Source organism: Trachemys scripta, chromosome 1, assembly GCF_013100865.1.
Source record: "Trachemys scripta elegans isolate TJP31775 chromosome 1, CAS_Tse_1.0, whole genome shotgun sequence".
Taxonomy (NCBI): domain Eukaryota; kingdom Metazoa; phylum Chordata; order Testudines; family Emydidae; genus Trachemys; species Trachemys scripta.
The window spans coordinates 45,180,859-45,196,710 of record NC_048298.1 but is presented as its reverse complement, the minus strand read 5'-3'; the positions used below and the strand labels follow the sequence as shown (position 1 = coordinate 45,196,710).

Genomic DNA, 15,852 nt, shown 5'->3' with positions numbered 1-15,852 from the left:
ATAGTTGTGCTAGAATCTTGTAACCAACATCCTTATTTATATTACACAGTTCTAGATAACATGGTTTTTGATCCCTATGCAAACATGGTAGCTTTATCTGGTTCTAGTCATCTCAACCTTGCTCAACAGATTGTTGTGTTTATGATCTATTCAATCTTTACAATATTGAACTACAAAAAAGTTTTACTAAAACTAAAGTGCGCCATTTAAACGTTAAATATTTAAATGATATCCACTGTTTTGTAGCATTGGATATGAAAGTACTCACTAAGGTGGGGTAGGAAAATCAAACTGATGATTGATGATTAAATGCTTGACAAGAATACCTACAATATTGTTGTAGGTATGCGGGGGGGCTAGCTCAGAGGTTTGAGCATTGGCCTGCTAAACCCAGGGTTGTGAGTTCAATCCTTGAGGGGGCCACTTAGGGATCTAGGGCAAAATCAGTACTTGGTCCTGCTAGTGAAGGCAGGGGGCTGGACTCGACTCGATGACCTTTCAAGGTCCCTTCCAGTTCTAGGAGATGGGATATTTGGTAAACAAATAAGAAATAAAGTCATAGTAACCACAGGAAAATATTTTTTGATGTGAAACTATACTGCATTATAAAATACAGAATGTCTTCAGTGAAGTCTACTTAAGTTGTCTTAAATATTTTGATAAAATGCCCTCGGAAAAATAAATTTCACTATTGTTGCAAATACATAACTAATATACAACATAGCAGACAAACTACTGAAGATGTTCCACATTCATAAATGGCAGCTAAATGGGCAAAAAAACTAGCAATAAGTACTAAGCAAGAATAATTATGGTTTTATTTCTTACAAAAATGAAATATAAAAACAAAACTTTGAAAAGGTTTATACTTACAAGCCATACCCATTTTGTAAAGAAAACTTCTAAATACAAATAAATCTAATTGGCTGGACTGAATTTGTAACCTTTATTTTGTTTCTAAATTAAAGTATTTATAACATAACAAAATTTAAACTTCAGAAATGAAGCTAAGAAGAATTTAATGTGCTTTTTCAAATATCTTTTCTTACTATCAATTGGTTTGTAGCTCCATATGTTGAACAGAATCATATTTGAGAAAAAAGTTTGTTAGAAGTATGCATAAAATCAGGCTTTCCTTAAGGTTAATTTGGTGATAAGAAAGAGAAATCCAAATCCAAACAGGGTTACTGCTGCCCTTTTTATTAATCTACTTTTCCAGGTAGGTGTTTTTTCCAGGGGTCTCACACGAGTGGGGTCATTCTTCTGTCCATTTTGAAGCTGAAGTTTATGTAAATATATAATTCAAATAGTTAGTGTATGAGAACTTCTTAAGTACATGAAGGCATTTCAGACAGTACATAAATGTAGGTATTTATGTTATTTTACTCTTGTTAAAGTCTGAGCTTGATCTTGCTTCCATTAAAATAAATGGCAAAACTTATACAGATTTCAATGGGAGTAGGAGTAGGTCTTTATCTTATCTATTTCACAGAGAGATACTATAAAAATAGTAGAAGCATGAATACCAGCACCTTTTTGTAAATAAACAAAATTCCTTAAAGGCGAGTCAAAACTAACAATTGTTAGAAAACATCTTGAACCATTATAACAGCAAAACAACACTGTGATAAAAACACTAACAATGTCCAATATTGGATCAGGGCCTATGCTATTTAATCACAAGAGTCATGATTTGTAAAGATATATTTAGTCAAACAGAGGCTTTCAATGATTTCCCTGTAACAGCAGAGCTATAATCAGCATATAGGCAAGATCCTATGTTTGTAGGGTCCCATGCACCTTACAAGATTGGGCCTACAAATAATAAGTGGGCCCAATCTACCCTCGTAAATGCAGAAGGTGAAATTCTGACTCCATTTAGGTCAATGTGAGTTTTACCCCCAGAATATTAAATTATTATAAAACTGGCTAATAGCCACTTATACACTTTCACAAAGTAATTATATATTGTAGCTGTTAACTGTGTATTTAATGAAAACTGGCAAAAAACTGGAAATTTTATACACTAATTATATTTACTAGATTTAAAAAATAAATTTTAATTTAAATGTTTTAGAAATAACTAATTTTCACACTAAATGTTATTTCATTTGAGCTCTCTATGCCAGTGGTTCTCAATCTGAGGCCCATGTGACATCCTCAGGGTCATACAGGTAGTATACATATTATGTTGATGCGGCCCACATGACGCAGAGAGAGCTGCATATGCGGCCCACTATGGTAAATAAGTTGAGAACCATTGCCTATGACAATTCAACAACGGCCAATAAAAATGTAAAGCAAAAAAGTATGTTTAAATGTTAAAAGCTGTTAAAATGTTATTCAGAATGATACTAAATGAGCAGATTATATGATGTACTGAATATATTTGTAATGTAACAGGAATAATAGTTTCTAAAATATTAAAAGTGCCAAATATTTAAAGAACATGACCAAAGGTTCTAGTGAGAGAATGCTTGAATTCGATGCACATGCAGTACCATTTTTTACTTGAAATGGTAACTTGACCTTTAGGGTATGTCTACACTGTGATAAAAGACCCATAGCATGGCCACGGCTGGCCTGGGTCAGTTAACTCAGGCCTGTGGGTCTAGGGGTGTGGGGCTATAAAACTGCAGTGTAGATGTTTGGAGTCTCAGAGCTTGGGCTTCACTCCAAGGCTGAATGTCTATACTACAATTTGATAGCCCCGCAGCCCAAGCCCCATGAGTCTGAGTCAGCTGACCCAGGCTCTAAGACTTGGTACATCAACCTTAGACATCAACTATAACTGGTCAGCTGTGTGCACAATCACCTATTTGCACATGTATTCAATTACTGCATACACAAATGTAGGTATGCAACTGCCATACAGTTCTTCGTGGCAGCTTCAAACCTACTCTCACATATTTGGTTCTAAATGTTTTATAAAGCGAAGGCTGTTAACATTCGTTTAAATTTATCTAAACAACTAGACAGCATTAATAGTATTATATTCACTGTCTGACTTCCACATGACTTCGTTCAGCAACAGATTCCTTTCTGACACTGATGCTCCATTTACTGAATCTCAACACTCATTCCTTTTACAAGCCTATTACTTAAAGTGATCTTGTCTGACAAGAGCTTGTCATTATGTTGGTTTGAGTGTGAGTGATGTAGTGTTAACATCTAGCATTGACCTCTCCCACCCTTTTCTTTTGACACCTCTACAGACATATCTGGATTGCCTCCTATTCCATCACATAAAACCCTAACATCTTCCTCATGAGTCAATATTTCCATACAATACCTTAATTATGTTCTTCACAGAATGGATTTATACTGCAATAGCTCTTAAGGAGCATAAGGATATTCCCCCATTTTTAGCGTCCTTTCCTCTCCCTCAGGTTTCACTCATCTCTGCCTTTCAGTACAAAAGGGATGGCTACAGAGTCCTATAGAGGCTGTCAGCACTGTTTTGGAATTGTCCAGATGATTCACTGCTGAGTGATGCAAAGCACCTCTCAACCCCAATTCCCTGCTGCCTCCACATAGGGTGACAATATGTCCTGCTTTGGTCAGGACAGTCCCTTTTTAAAGCCCTGTCCCAGCCGTACCAACTTTTTTTCTTTTTCTTTCAAAAGTGGGCATTTGTCCTGTCAGTTGGCAAGAGCAAAACGGGACAAATGCTCACTTTTGTCAAAAAATCAGGGTGTGGAGGAATGGGTGGGAGTGTGTGTGGCCAGTGATGCCAGCCTCAGCCTTTGGGAAATACAGTCGTCCTATCTAGTATGTGCGTTGCTTCTCGCCCAAGCCCTGCCTGCCCCTGCATAGGGAGTGGTGGTGGTGGGCTCAGGTGGCGGCTTGGGCCTGGGGCCCAGCTCCATGCAGTGTTCCATTTTCTCTTTGGGAAATATAATCACTCTACCGCCTCATATCTTGCAACTACTTCCCTTTGCAGGTGTTCAAACTACAGTTTTAAAGATCCTTTCTGTGGCAGTCTGATGTGCCACCACTTAGCTGATGGGGCAGTATGTACAGAATTTGTTTATAAGAAATCTGTTTATGGCATTTTGTTTAGTATATTCATTAAGACACATACCCACCTTTTGCATGAGGTCCTTTAGTTTGCTAACTTCTTCACCCAAATCTTCAACACTGCAAACCAAGTCCTCACAAACTTTAGTGAAGCTCTGGGGTGGACCCCACTCGAGTACTATCTATTAGAAGTTTTACAATGTTACTTAAATTTTGGAAAAAGACTTCTGATCTTTATATAATTGTTATTAAAACATGAACAACAATTTCTGTAAAATGCTTATCTCTGTACAGTATGAAATCGATTGAGAGACTGGCATAGTGCATAGTTCAACTTAGATCACTTACACAATTTAATGGATCAAACCAGTTATTCAAAATGTCATCTTACCTCACATCGGTCAACTGGTAGGCCTGAAGGCCCCCCGAAAACATTATGCAAGCTCAAGATAATCAGACTATTTAGACAAACAGTATATATTTCTATGCTTCTCCAGAGGTGTAAACAAAGCGAGGAAAGCAATTAAGACAGTCTAACCTTACAAAATATTCTCTACTTCTTAAATATTTTGATATTTTAAATATTGTTGTGATAAAATCAAAACACAAAGATTATTTTTAAAACACAACACCCTACATTTCCAATTAAATGGTTTGTGCGTGACATGGCACATACTATTGCGTTTCAGCCTTCCCCTGCCATTTCTGGAACTTTTCATTTAAATATTTAAACTCTTATCAGCACAAGCAGAAAGGAACAGAATTTTTTTTCTTCTTAAAAATTTGATTGACTTAAGATTTTTTTAAAAATGTTGTAACTTAAAGTGGTATTTCAAGGTACAGTACTACTGGCAAGAATGCTATTCTAGTTTACATAAACTGAATGAAAAAGGAGAAAGTTGTATATGGACGTCCATCACTGTTCATTTTCGCATTTATTAGTAGCTAAACTCATAATCCTCCCACCCTGTCCCAAATCAGTCTTCATTTTCCTTTGTTGAATACCTTGTGAGAGTTTGCGGGTAACTGGCTAACTATATTTTGCACAGCAGTTGTAAGATGACCACACTGTCTATTCAGTTTCAGAAGAAAATTGAGGAACTCATCGCCACTATAAAAACAAAATAAGATAATAAGATATGCAATTTAATTAAGAAACGAAGTAATATTCTTTTATTATTATAAATGCACAACTTCCCATAGAGCTCTACATGTACTAAAATTCAGTAAGCTTATCTATTTCCCCATAAAAATAATTATCCAGAACACTGTAGCTATTAAAAACAAGTTTGAAAGTCTGAACAGTTCAAAAGCCCCTAAATCTTTAGCAATGCTCAGTTTAATTTCCATTAATCTTTGCTTTCCCTCTTTACCCCGTCTTTTACACCTACCAGTGGGAAGACCCCTTATTTGCTACATGAAGGAAATATTAAGTGTTCCCTATTATGCACATGAATTTATAACATTATGGTCTTTTGTGCACAATGATAAAACCTGAAACCAGTAATCTTACAAGATCAAGTACTGGAAGTGTCAGGTCCATTTTATGTTAATGTATGAAATATTCCTGGTCTACAGCTTCTATAATCAAGGATGACATGGAGAAGTTGATAACTGATAGGTACATGGAGTTTGGGACCCTTACTGAATGAGGGAGGCAACCTAGTCACAGATGATGTGGAATAAGCTGAAGTACCCAATGCTTTTTTTGCCTCGGTCTTCACAGACAAGGTCAGCTCCCAGACTGCTGCACTGGGCAGCATAGTATGGGGAGGAAGTGAGCAGCCCTCAGTGGTCAGGGAACAGGTTAAGAACTACATCTCTACCCTGATATAATGCGGTCCGATATAACGCGAATTCGGATATACCATGGTAAAGCAGCGCTCTGGGGGGGGCGGGGCTGCTTTACCTCATTATATCCGAATTCATGTTACCGCAAGCGGTTCCTCTGTGCCCGCCTGTTACTTGCTGCGGCCCTTCCCAGGGCCCCCCCGGCCCAGCTCACCTCCGCTCCACCTCCTCCCACGAGCATACTGCAGCTCCACTTCTCCTCCCTCCCAGGCTTGCTGCTCCAATCAGCTGTTTGGCGCGGCAAGTCTGGGAGGGAGGAAAAGCAGAGCTGCGGCGTGCTCATGGGAGGAGGCGGAGGGGAGGGGAGGTGAGCTGGGGCAGCGGGGCTGCAGCAAGTGTGCAGAGAACCGCTCCCCGCCCCAGCTCACCTCCGCTCTGCCTCCTCCTCCCACGAGCGTGCCGCAGCTCCGCTTCTCCTCCCTCCCAGACTTGTCGCGCCAAACAGCTGATTGGCGCAGCAAGCCTGGGAGGGAGGAGAAGTGGAGCTGCAGCACGCTCGTGGGAGGAGGCAGAGCGGAGATGAGCTGGGCTGGGGGGGCGGGGGAGGACCGCAGCAAGTAACAGTGGGCCCAGAGGAACCGATCCCTGCTCCAGCTCATCTCCGCCTCCTCCCGAGAGCACTGCCGCTACTCCGCTTCTCCCCCCTCTTCCAGGCTTGCCAGGCCAAACAGCTGATTGGCGTGGCAAGCCTGGAAGGGAGGGAGGGAGAAGCGGAGCGGCGGCGCGTTCAGGGAGGAGGCGGAGGCAGAGCGGAGGTGAGCTGGGGCGGGGAGTGGTTCCTCTCCCTACCCTGATATAACGCGGCCTCACCTATAACACGGTGAATTTTTTTGGCTCCCGAGGACCGCGTTATATCGTGGTAGAGATGTATTTAGAAAAGCTGGACAATGCAATGCATCCAAGGGTGCTGAGGGAGTTGGCTGATGTGATTGCAGAGCCACTGGCCATTATCTTTGAAAACTCGTGGCAATCAGGCACGATTGGAAAATGGCAAATATAGTGCTCATCTTTAAAAATGGGAAGAAGGAGAATCCGGGGAACTACAGATCAGTCAGCCTCACCTCTGTCCCTGGAAAAATCATGTAGCAGGTCCTCAAGGAATCCATTTTGAAGCACTTGGAGGAGAGGAAGGTGATTAGGAACAGTCAACATGGATTCACCAAGGGCAAGTCATGCCTGATCAACCTGATTGCCTTCTATGATGAGAACTGGCTCTGTGGATGAGGGGAAAGAGGTGGACATGATATACCTTGACTTTAGCAAAGCTTTTGATACGGTCTCCAACAGTATTCTTGCCAGCAAGTTAAAGAAGTATGGATTGGATGAATGGACTATACAGTGGATAGAAAGCTGGCTAGATCGTCGGGATTAACAGGTAGTGATCAACAGCTTGTTGTCTAGCTGGTATCGAGTGGAGTGCCCCAGGAGTAAGTTTTGTTCAACATCTTCATTAATGATCTGGATGCTGGGATGGATTGCACCCTCAGCAAGTTCGCAGATGACACTAAGTGGGGAGGAGAGATAGGGATAAGGTCCAGAGTGACCTAGACAAACTGGAGGATTGGGCCAAAAGAAATCTGATGAAGTTCAACAAGGACAAGTACAGAGTCCTGCACTTAAGACAGAAGAATCCCATGCACTGCTACAGGCTGGGGACTGACTGGCTAAGTGGCAGTTCTGCAGAAAAGGACCCGGAGATTACAGTGGATGAGAAGCTGGATATGAGTCAATGGTGTGCCCTTGTTGCCAAGAATGCGAACGGCATATTGAATTGCATCAGTAGGAGCATTGCCAGCAGATCGAGGGAAGTGATTATTCCCCTCTGTTTGGCACCAGTGAAGCCACATCTGGAGTACTGCGTCCAGTTTTGAGCCCTCCACTCCAGAAAGGATGTAGACAAATTGGAGAGAGTCCAGTGGAAGGCAATGAAAATGATTACGGGGCTGGGGCACATGACTTATGAGGAGAAGCTGAAGGAACTGGGGTTATTTAGTCTGCAGAAGAGAAGCGTAAGGGGGAATTTGATAGCAGCCTTCAATTACCTGAAGGGGGGTTCCAAAGAGGATGGAACTAGGCTGTTGTCAGTGGTGGCATATGAGAGAACAAGGAGCAATGGTCTCAAGTTGCAGTGGGGGAGGTCTAGATTGGATATTAGGAAAAACTATTTCACTAGGAGGGTGGTGAAGCACTGGAATGGGTTACCTAGGAAGGTGGTGAAATCTCCATCCTTAAGAGGTTTTTAAGGCCCAGCTTGACAAAGCCCTGGCTGGGATGATTTAGTTGGGGTTGGTCCTGCTTTGAGCAGGGAGTTGGATTAGATGGCCTCCTGAGGTCTCTTCCAACCCTAATTTTCTATGGGGATTCTGACCAGCATTAAGAGGCTGAACACAGGGTAAAGTGAGGTATCCAATCTAAAATGTGGTGGATGGAGGAGTGGGGGGTATCCAACAGTGCTGCTCTAGCCCTGGATCTGGCACACCTTCTGTACTGAATTTCTCTAAGTGACCTTGGGAAAGACCTGAGGCTCTCCAATCTGAAGGAAACTTTCACTTACTGTTCAAATACAAGTGAGAAGATGGTACTGAAGGGTGGTTGCATTAAGGTCTCCAAGAGCACTGATCTGAATGCTCACATAACTTTTTCTTCTTAGAACCCCCAGCCCCTTACTCTGTCCCCATCTGACTTGTTTTTTTTCTTCCCACTTTCAGCATACAACAAAACCAGATGTAGATCAGAAAGCTTGCATCTTTTTAGGAACTCTATCCAAAGAATGATCCATAAGCACCCAACACCCAAGACTCCAGAGTCTCAGCCTACAGTAGAACAACCGCTGCTCACTTCTGCTTCTTGGGGGGGAATGCCATACAGGACAAACATGGAGGTATTTGATGATCCAATGATGCCATTTGTCTATCACAAGAACCTCTCGGGCGATCTGAACAAAACCTTTTCTCTAAAAGATTTACTAAGCCTAGCTAACAAATTATATGAAGGGGCAAAAAATATATAGCGCATGTTCTGGGACCACTTCTGCTGGTGAAAGGACAAGGAACTGCAAAAGGGCTATCGGTCATCTTTTCTTAACTAGTTTGCTAATATTATATTAATATCCAAGGCTGGTACACACTTATCCTCTATACGGTAAGCTACTTTAGAATGACTGTAGAGTAAGTCAGGGTTCTGTGATTTCCATGCTACATCTGAGGAAATCAATACCATCTAAAGCAGTATAAGACACACAGCTCCTACATCTAAAACAATGTTAAGGTTAAAAATGATGATGGATGGTATTTCAAACCTTTCCATATTCATATTTCCAACACCCACCTCCCGCCTGGGTTGCTGGAAGCTGAGTTCTAAGCCAAGGCACAGTGCAACATTCACACATTTCACCATCAAATCATATAGCATGGAAGCAGTATGGAAGGAACTATGGTATGAGATATGCATCCGAAGAAGTGGGCTGTAGTCCACGAAAGCTTATGCTCTAATAAATTTGTTAGTCTCTAAGGTGCCACAAGTACTCCTGTTCTTCTTTTTATGGTATGAGAAAAATACTGAAACACTGTTCTGGTCCACTTCAAGCATGTGTGTTCCAAGTTCCAGTAGAAACATAGAAATATAATTGAAGTCTTACTAAGTGCACAGTATTCTGTTCATTTTGAAAATTATATTTTTGTAAATATTAGGTCTATATTTATATTCTGTTGTCTGGTATTTCACAGAATTAATTTTTTCGCATGAGCCCATTTGACCGTGGTCACACTACTGCAGTAAGTTGCCTGTACTGGTCAGAGTGTGGTTGGTGGTACGCAATACAGTGTATTGTTGTAAGACTTCTGTAATGCTTAATATAAAAAGGTGGAGCTTTCAGCATCTCTGTTAAAAATATATTTTAAAAAGATGAGAATTTTGTTTACTTTTTGATGAAGGTGGGAGAGGAATGGAAGGAAGGGGAGCAAAACAAAAACTATTATCTAGTTTTATTTGGTAAATTGCTGACTTTTAATCCTTCTGGAATGGCTTTTTACAGAAAAATAACCCGTTAATTTTAAGTAAACGTTTATTTTTGATACAAATTTTGGACTAAATAAAATGATCCTAACTAGAGAGCAGTTTGAAAGTTTCTCATGCATGTTGAGCACCTGTCAAGCAAGTCTATCATAGGGACTTCTTTCCACCCAGAAGATAAACTTTATAAATGGCTGGAATCAATGATGACATTCTTTGTGCTTTGCCACAAATGAATACTAATTATTTTTATTTTGTTGAGAATCTCTTTCCATCATGTCTAGAACAAAATATGACAAGGCATAAAACCAAGTAAAACACTTACCATTACCGAATCTGTTAAAATTATTCAAATAGTGGGAATGGTTATTAGATTGAACTTCAGCAGAAATAGAAAAACCCGTAACACTTTAATTAAGTCATGTTGCATACAGAGATAGCTGTTGCACTGACACTTTCCCTTGCACCCCTAACAGGAATTCAGATTTTCAGAAAAATAAAGGTATCATATTTCTTTAGAATGCAAAAGAAAAAAGTTAAAACATGAGTTGCTAAACAGTGCAAGAGACCCTGTGGGAGTTTATAATCAATCAGTTCAGCATTTTCTACTATGTTAGTTTTTCTATGACTTAATGACTAATATTCCTCCTTTTAGAATGACTTTGAACAAATGGGAAGCAAAATCTTTATATAACAGCATGTAAACATAGCCTGTGATTTAACCACAAGGTCAGATTCCTAGAATACATGTGTCTAACAGTTTTATTTAAAAAGTGCAACACTTCTAATAATTGAATTTGTGTCATATTTTGTATACCTCACGACCCTGAATTAGTGCTTTGTTTCTTGTAATTCATGAACACATGGAAAGCTACATTAAGCTTTATTATTTCTTTTAACTCATGAAAACACAGAAAGCTACAATAAGGTTTATAGGTACAACCATTGATCTAATAACATACATTTTGTGCATTTCACATATTTAGCATGTTATTTAATTAAAAATCTGTAGTGGGGAACAGATTATCTGTATTTTAGACTCCTTTTCTAGATAGCCAGTAGACTGTTCATTTTTTTATTTTCCACTCAATTCTTCATCATTTATATTTTAAGGACAATCTGCCCAAATAAATTTATTTTAAAAAATACAGCATTTCTTTGGCAGCACTATTTGCTTTTAGAATAAAATATATGAAGCCTAATTGAACTTAATTCTCTTAATCTCATGCTCCTTAAATTAACCTTTGAAGAAGATTGTATGTGGTCTTGTTGTACTTATGCTGGCCTCAGGGTATTAGAGAGAGAAGGTGGGTGAGGTAATATCTTTTATTGGATCAACTTCTGTTGGTGAGAAAGAGAAGCTTTCGAGGTCTTCTGTGTATGCTTGAAGAAGAGTCAGTCTTCTGTGGCATTTAGTACAGAAATATACATACTGTCTGTGTGGCCCATGCTGACACATATTAACAGTTCATTAATGTGCTCTGATTGCAGAAAATGCTGCATGTGGCTTTCGAGAATCCCTCAGTGTTGAGCTGCAGTATTCTCAGGACTAGCCTGATGGCTCCAACGCTGGGGGAAGGAATTGCATCAGGAATGTTGTTTTACAGTGACTCAGATTCAGCCCCTAGAAAGCACTTTGAATGCAATCTGCTGATTGGATCATCAATTTCCCCGATATGAACCAGATACACACAGGATGCATGACGAGAACACTGGTCCATTTTACATTACATTCAGATGCTCTAGAAAAAAGTTTTGTCTCAATACCATCATGCATCCCGGTCAATGAAGCTTTCAGTGAGTGTTGAGGAGCCATCTTCGAAGCTGCCTGTGCATCCGTACTGCGCAGCTACCATCCAGTCTACATGCTGTGCCTTGAGGCTGAATGTGCTAAACTGTTCAGTCAGTATGAATTCTCTGATGATCCATATATTGCTGACCAGATAACTGAGTCACTGGATGACTAGACAGGCATGATGGGAAGTGATGACTCAGAATCTAGAATTCTCACTCAAATCAGAAATGCTGGAATTTGATTCATTGTCTCAGCACAGCTCAGCAACCACCATCCCTAAGCCACCACCTGTCATGCCAAATCAAGCTGCCAGTCATCTGCTGTATGTGTCAAAGGCCCCAAATGAGAAGCATGTCAGACAAATTCATGATGAATGGCAGAGGTTCCATCTGAGAGATGCCACTTGGCAATATAGAGAGCTGTTCACAGCCACCAAGCTAGACAAAATTCTGAGTGGTATTAGGAGTGGCACTCTTGCTGGCTATGACAACGTATTGCTAGAGTTCCTGAAGCACCTCAGGACTGCACCCATGGTTGGTGCAGTTCTTCACGCGAGTGGTCAATGAAGAGCAACTTCCAAAGACATGGCTATTTACACATTAGCCCTGCCCAGATTTCTGTGATATTGATGCAGCATGAAGAATGGCCTGCAGCTGATGTCAGAAACCAGTTTCTTATAAATGACCTGACCACGTGTGTACCTGGCTTGATTTGCCACACCGCTCATGGGCCTTTCTGAACTGATTTTGTATGGGCCAGGGTCAATGTGCAGCCAGCCTTCATACCTGCAGCCAACGAGAAGATCCCACATGCAGCTGTGGCCAAAGACAGACAATGTCACCCATTACTGATGACTGCACTCTGACCAGATTTGATGGTGGTCTGAGGGCGCTACACTTAGCTGAGGAGGCTGCTGTCAATTGGCTTGGCGAGCTCTACCTTCAACAGGAAGAAGAATGCGCTTTGATTAGTTCTTTTTCAAAGAGGACTCGATCAAAGCACGTTAACAAACTGTTAATGAGCATCAGCAGGGTCCACAGGGAAAACTTAGTCCTTGGTAGGCTAGTGCAGGGTATATTCACACCACAGCTTGCCTCCATCTTAAGGGCTCCCTCAGGGGAAAAATGACTTGTTTTCTATCTTGTTTTATTACTGCTCTGAGATGGCATAGCACCTTAGAGATAAAGAGCTGTTTTACTGATTTGACACATGCCAAGTTCACTGAATATTGTCAGAGTCTTTATGTCTCCCAAGTCTCTGCGGAATAGTTTGGCCCAAACCAGTCTGTCATTCAGGTAGGGAATTATGCAGATCTCCCTTGCCTTTCTGAGGACCACTGCAATTACAACTATTGTTTTTGTGATGATCCTAACAGACCAAAAGCGCAAGTGTTCTTGACCTTTGGAGGTAGATTTGGGAACCACTGTACTTGTCCTTGAGGTACTGCTGAATTAGAGTGAGGCTGTTCAGACACATTTCTGACCTGGTTCTCAGCCCTAGCTGTGATAGCTCTGCACAGGGCTGAGGTGGGAGGGAGAAGCAGGAAGTGCAGAGCAGCTATGCTGATGAATGCTCTGGAGTGGAATGGAGGACAACAATATTATAGTAGGTTTTTTTTCAGCTCCTATTCTAGCTATATATAGGTATAGATTAGATAAATATAGAAGAAAAATATATTTAGAAGAATAAAATGGAACAGGGGAAAAATAATTTTTCTTTAGTCTTTTTTTTTTTTTGGTTTTCCTCTGCTCCATTTTATTTTGGAGCTCACTGAGGCTGGAAGAAAACTGACATCTCAGTCAGAGATGCAATGTGTAGCTGTTTCTTGTGCAGCAGGAGAACAGCTGGGAAAGCCTTCCCGCACACAAGATAGAAGAGGAGAGAAAAAAACATACTGCATCCAGATAGGTGAGGAGGATCTCACATATTCAATCAAAGTGATGGCAACATCATCACAGAAAGTAACAGCAACTTAGCCCTCAAGAAACACAGATCCCTATAATGGGCAACTACATGATCTGAATTATTGTAACACTGGTGTTCCTCAGTGTTTGCCACCATCTTTCATAATTTAAGGCTGAGTCCTGCTACTAGCACATGTAACATGATACTCTGTTTCAAAGAATTACATCTTTGTGCTATAGTAAACACTGCAACCATATTCTCAATATATATTTATGTAACTGAAAGATGACATTTTACCTGAATTCTAAGTTCATCACTTCAGGCAACTCTCCAAATTTTACTTCTTCCACCTGCAGCTCTTTAACAGCATCTAGGATTTTCTGTTGGTCTCTGGTATTTGTAATCCCAATCTAAATAAAAAAGTTATTTTAAATACATAATTGTGTAATGTTTAAAACAGACAATAGAATTAAAAAAGCTAAAAAGCTAGTTTATTAAATTTTAGAAGTACACAAAATATAATTATTTATACATACAGCAGCATAGAACCTTTCATCATGGAGGGTCCCAAACACTTTACAGACTTAAAAAAAGTACATTTAGGGTCACTTCAACTAACTCTACAATATAGCCAAACTACTGAAGGTGAAGTATGGCAACTGTTTAATAATGCACAGTACCACTACATAATTAGACTGGAAGTGAAGAATGCCTAATTGAAATTGCACAGGAAACATAGGTAGACAGAATGTAATTACTCACATTGGCACTTGGCCAAAATGGGATATTTGTAAAACCTGCCATAGGATTTTCAATAATCACAAATAACTAGGGCCTCTGTTTTAGGTGTCATCTGAGGCACCTCCAGCAGTAAAATGCTCCATATCATCATACTGGTTCAGTATTAACTCAACAGGAAGAAAGTCACCTAATGAATCATCAGCACCATTTCCTGTAGAACCTAGGTGTTCCTGAGAGGTCTAATCCAGCTACTGACCTAACCCAAACCAGCTTATCTTGTTAACTAAAAGTACATTGAAAATGACAAAGACCACAAGACTGTTTAGAGTACAATTGTAAACAGCAACCTAGATGTTTACCATAGTCTTGCCCCCCCAAGAAAAAAAAAACTAACATAATGACACCAAAAAGCATATACAAATTTGTAAGAGTCTACTATTCTTTTATAGGCACATGCTAATCATTTGGAATTTCCATGTATGACCTAAATACCTCTGGGTATTTGGAAAATAATATAAAATTCTTTTAAAGAGAATTCCAGGTGGCATAAAGTATCTATATGCATCTGGGTAATAGCTATCAACTTATGAGAGACATAAACTGACCGCTTCTATCCCGAGGGTGACTGTGTGTGCCCCCTCCCTGCTTGTTCATATAGAAAACAGTAGTTACATTGTCTGACATTATCAGGATGTGCTGGGATTGTATGAATGGTAGTAATGCTTTGCAAGATTCTCGTACTGCTCTTAGTTCCAGAAGATTTGTGTGTATTCTGGCTTCCCAAGGTGTCTAAATGTCTTATGCTGTGTGATTGTCTATGTGGCTCCACAGACTATCAGGGAAGAGTCCGTAATTATTGTCTTGTCAGGTGTGGGGGATAGAAAGGAAATTCCTACACACACCTATCCAGGGTCTCTCCACCGCACCAGGGATGCACTCACTTCAGTGGGAATTGTAACTATGGTATTCATGCTGTGTTTGCTCAGAATACCTTTTGACCAGAGCCAACCTTGCAGAATTCCCTCATGACAGCAGTCCGTGAAAAGAGATGGGGAAGGTAGTATGGGGGGAGAAACTCGCTGGTATAGCTAAAATGGTTGCTAGCTTCATCAATAAAGGCTTGAAATTGAATCTGTCAAGGAACTTAGAATAGTTAAGGTGATAATATATGGCGAGAAGAGCTTGATAATTTGAGATCCTAAAATGCAGGCTGGTAAATGTTAAGACCATTTTCCCCATAAGATTGATACACTTGGCCTCATCTTTAAGGAAGACCCTTGGGTGCTATTGCCAGTGGCTGCATGGACCACCCTGGAGTTTGGGGCAGTGTGAGTGAAAAAGAATTCTGCTCCCTTAGGTAGGACAACGTATCACTTCTCTGCCCTCTTAGGGGTAGGGGCACAGTTGGCCTGGCATATGCCACACAGCCCTTGCCGACTCTAGTATGGCTTCATTTACCAGGAGAGCAAGCCAGATGGAGCTTGTCGGATATTTAGGAGCTTATGCTGAGGGTCCTGGTACTCTTCTAA

At 40.5% G+C, this 15,852-nt stretch overlaps 1 protein-coding gene across 3 annotated transcripts in view; it reads right to left on the bottom strand.

Annotated features, from left to right (window-relative positions):
* Positions 1–843: 843 nt before the first annotated feature.
* Positions 844–15,852, bottom strand: part of ASZ1 (ankyrin repeat, SAM and basic leucine zipper domain containing 1) — a 97,416-nt gene continuing 82,407 nt past the window's right edge. For 2 of the 3 annotated variants that reach the window (XM_034768808.1, XM_034768814.1), the window contains 4 exons: positions 13,880–13,992; positions 5,026–5,131; positions 4,089–4,202; positions 844–1,278 (listed from right to left, as the gene is read on the bottom strand). In XM_034768808.1, coding sequence (XP_034624699.1) covers positions 1,126–1,278; positions 4,089–4,202; positions 5,026–5,131; positions 13,880–13,992 — 486 coding nt within the window. In that variant the 3' untranslated portion in view covers positions 844–1,125. The remainder of the gene's footprint in view (positions 1,279–4,088; positions 4,203–5,025; positions 5,132–13,879; positions 13,993–15,852) is intronic. The other variant, XM_034768821.1, reaches the window with a different exon arrangement.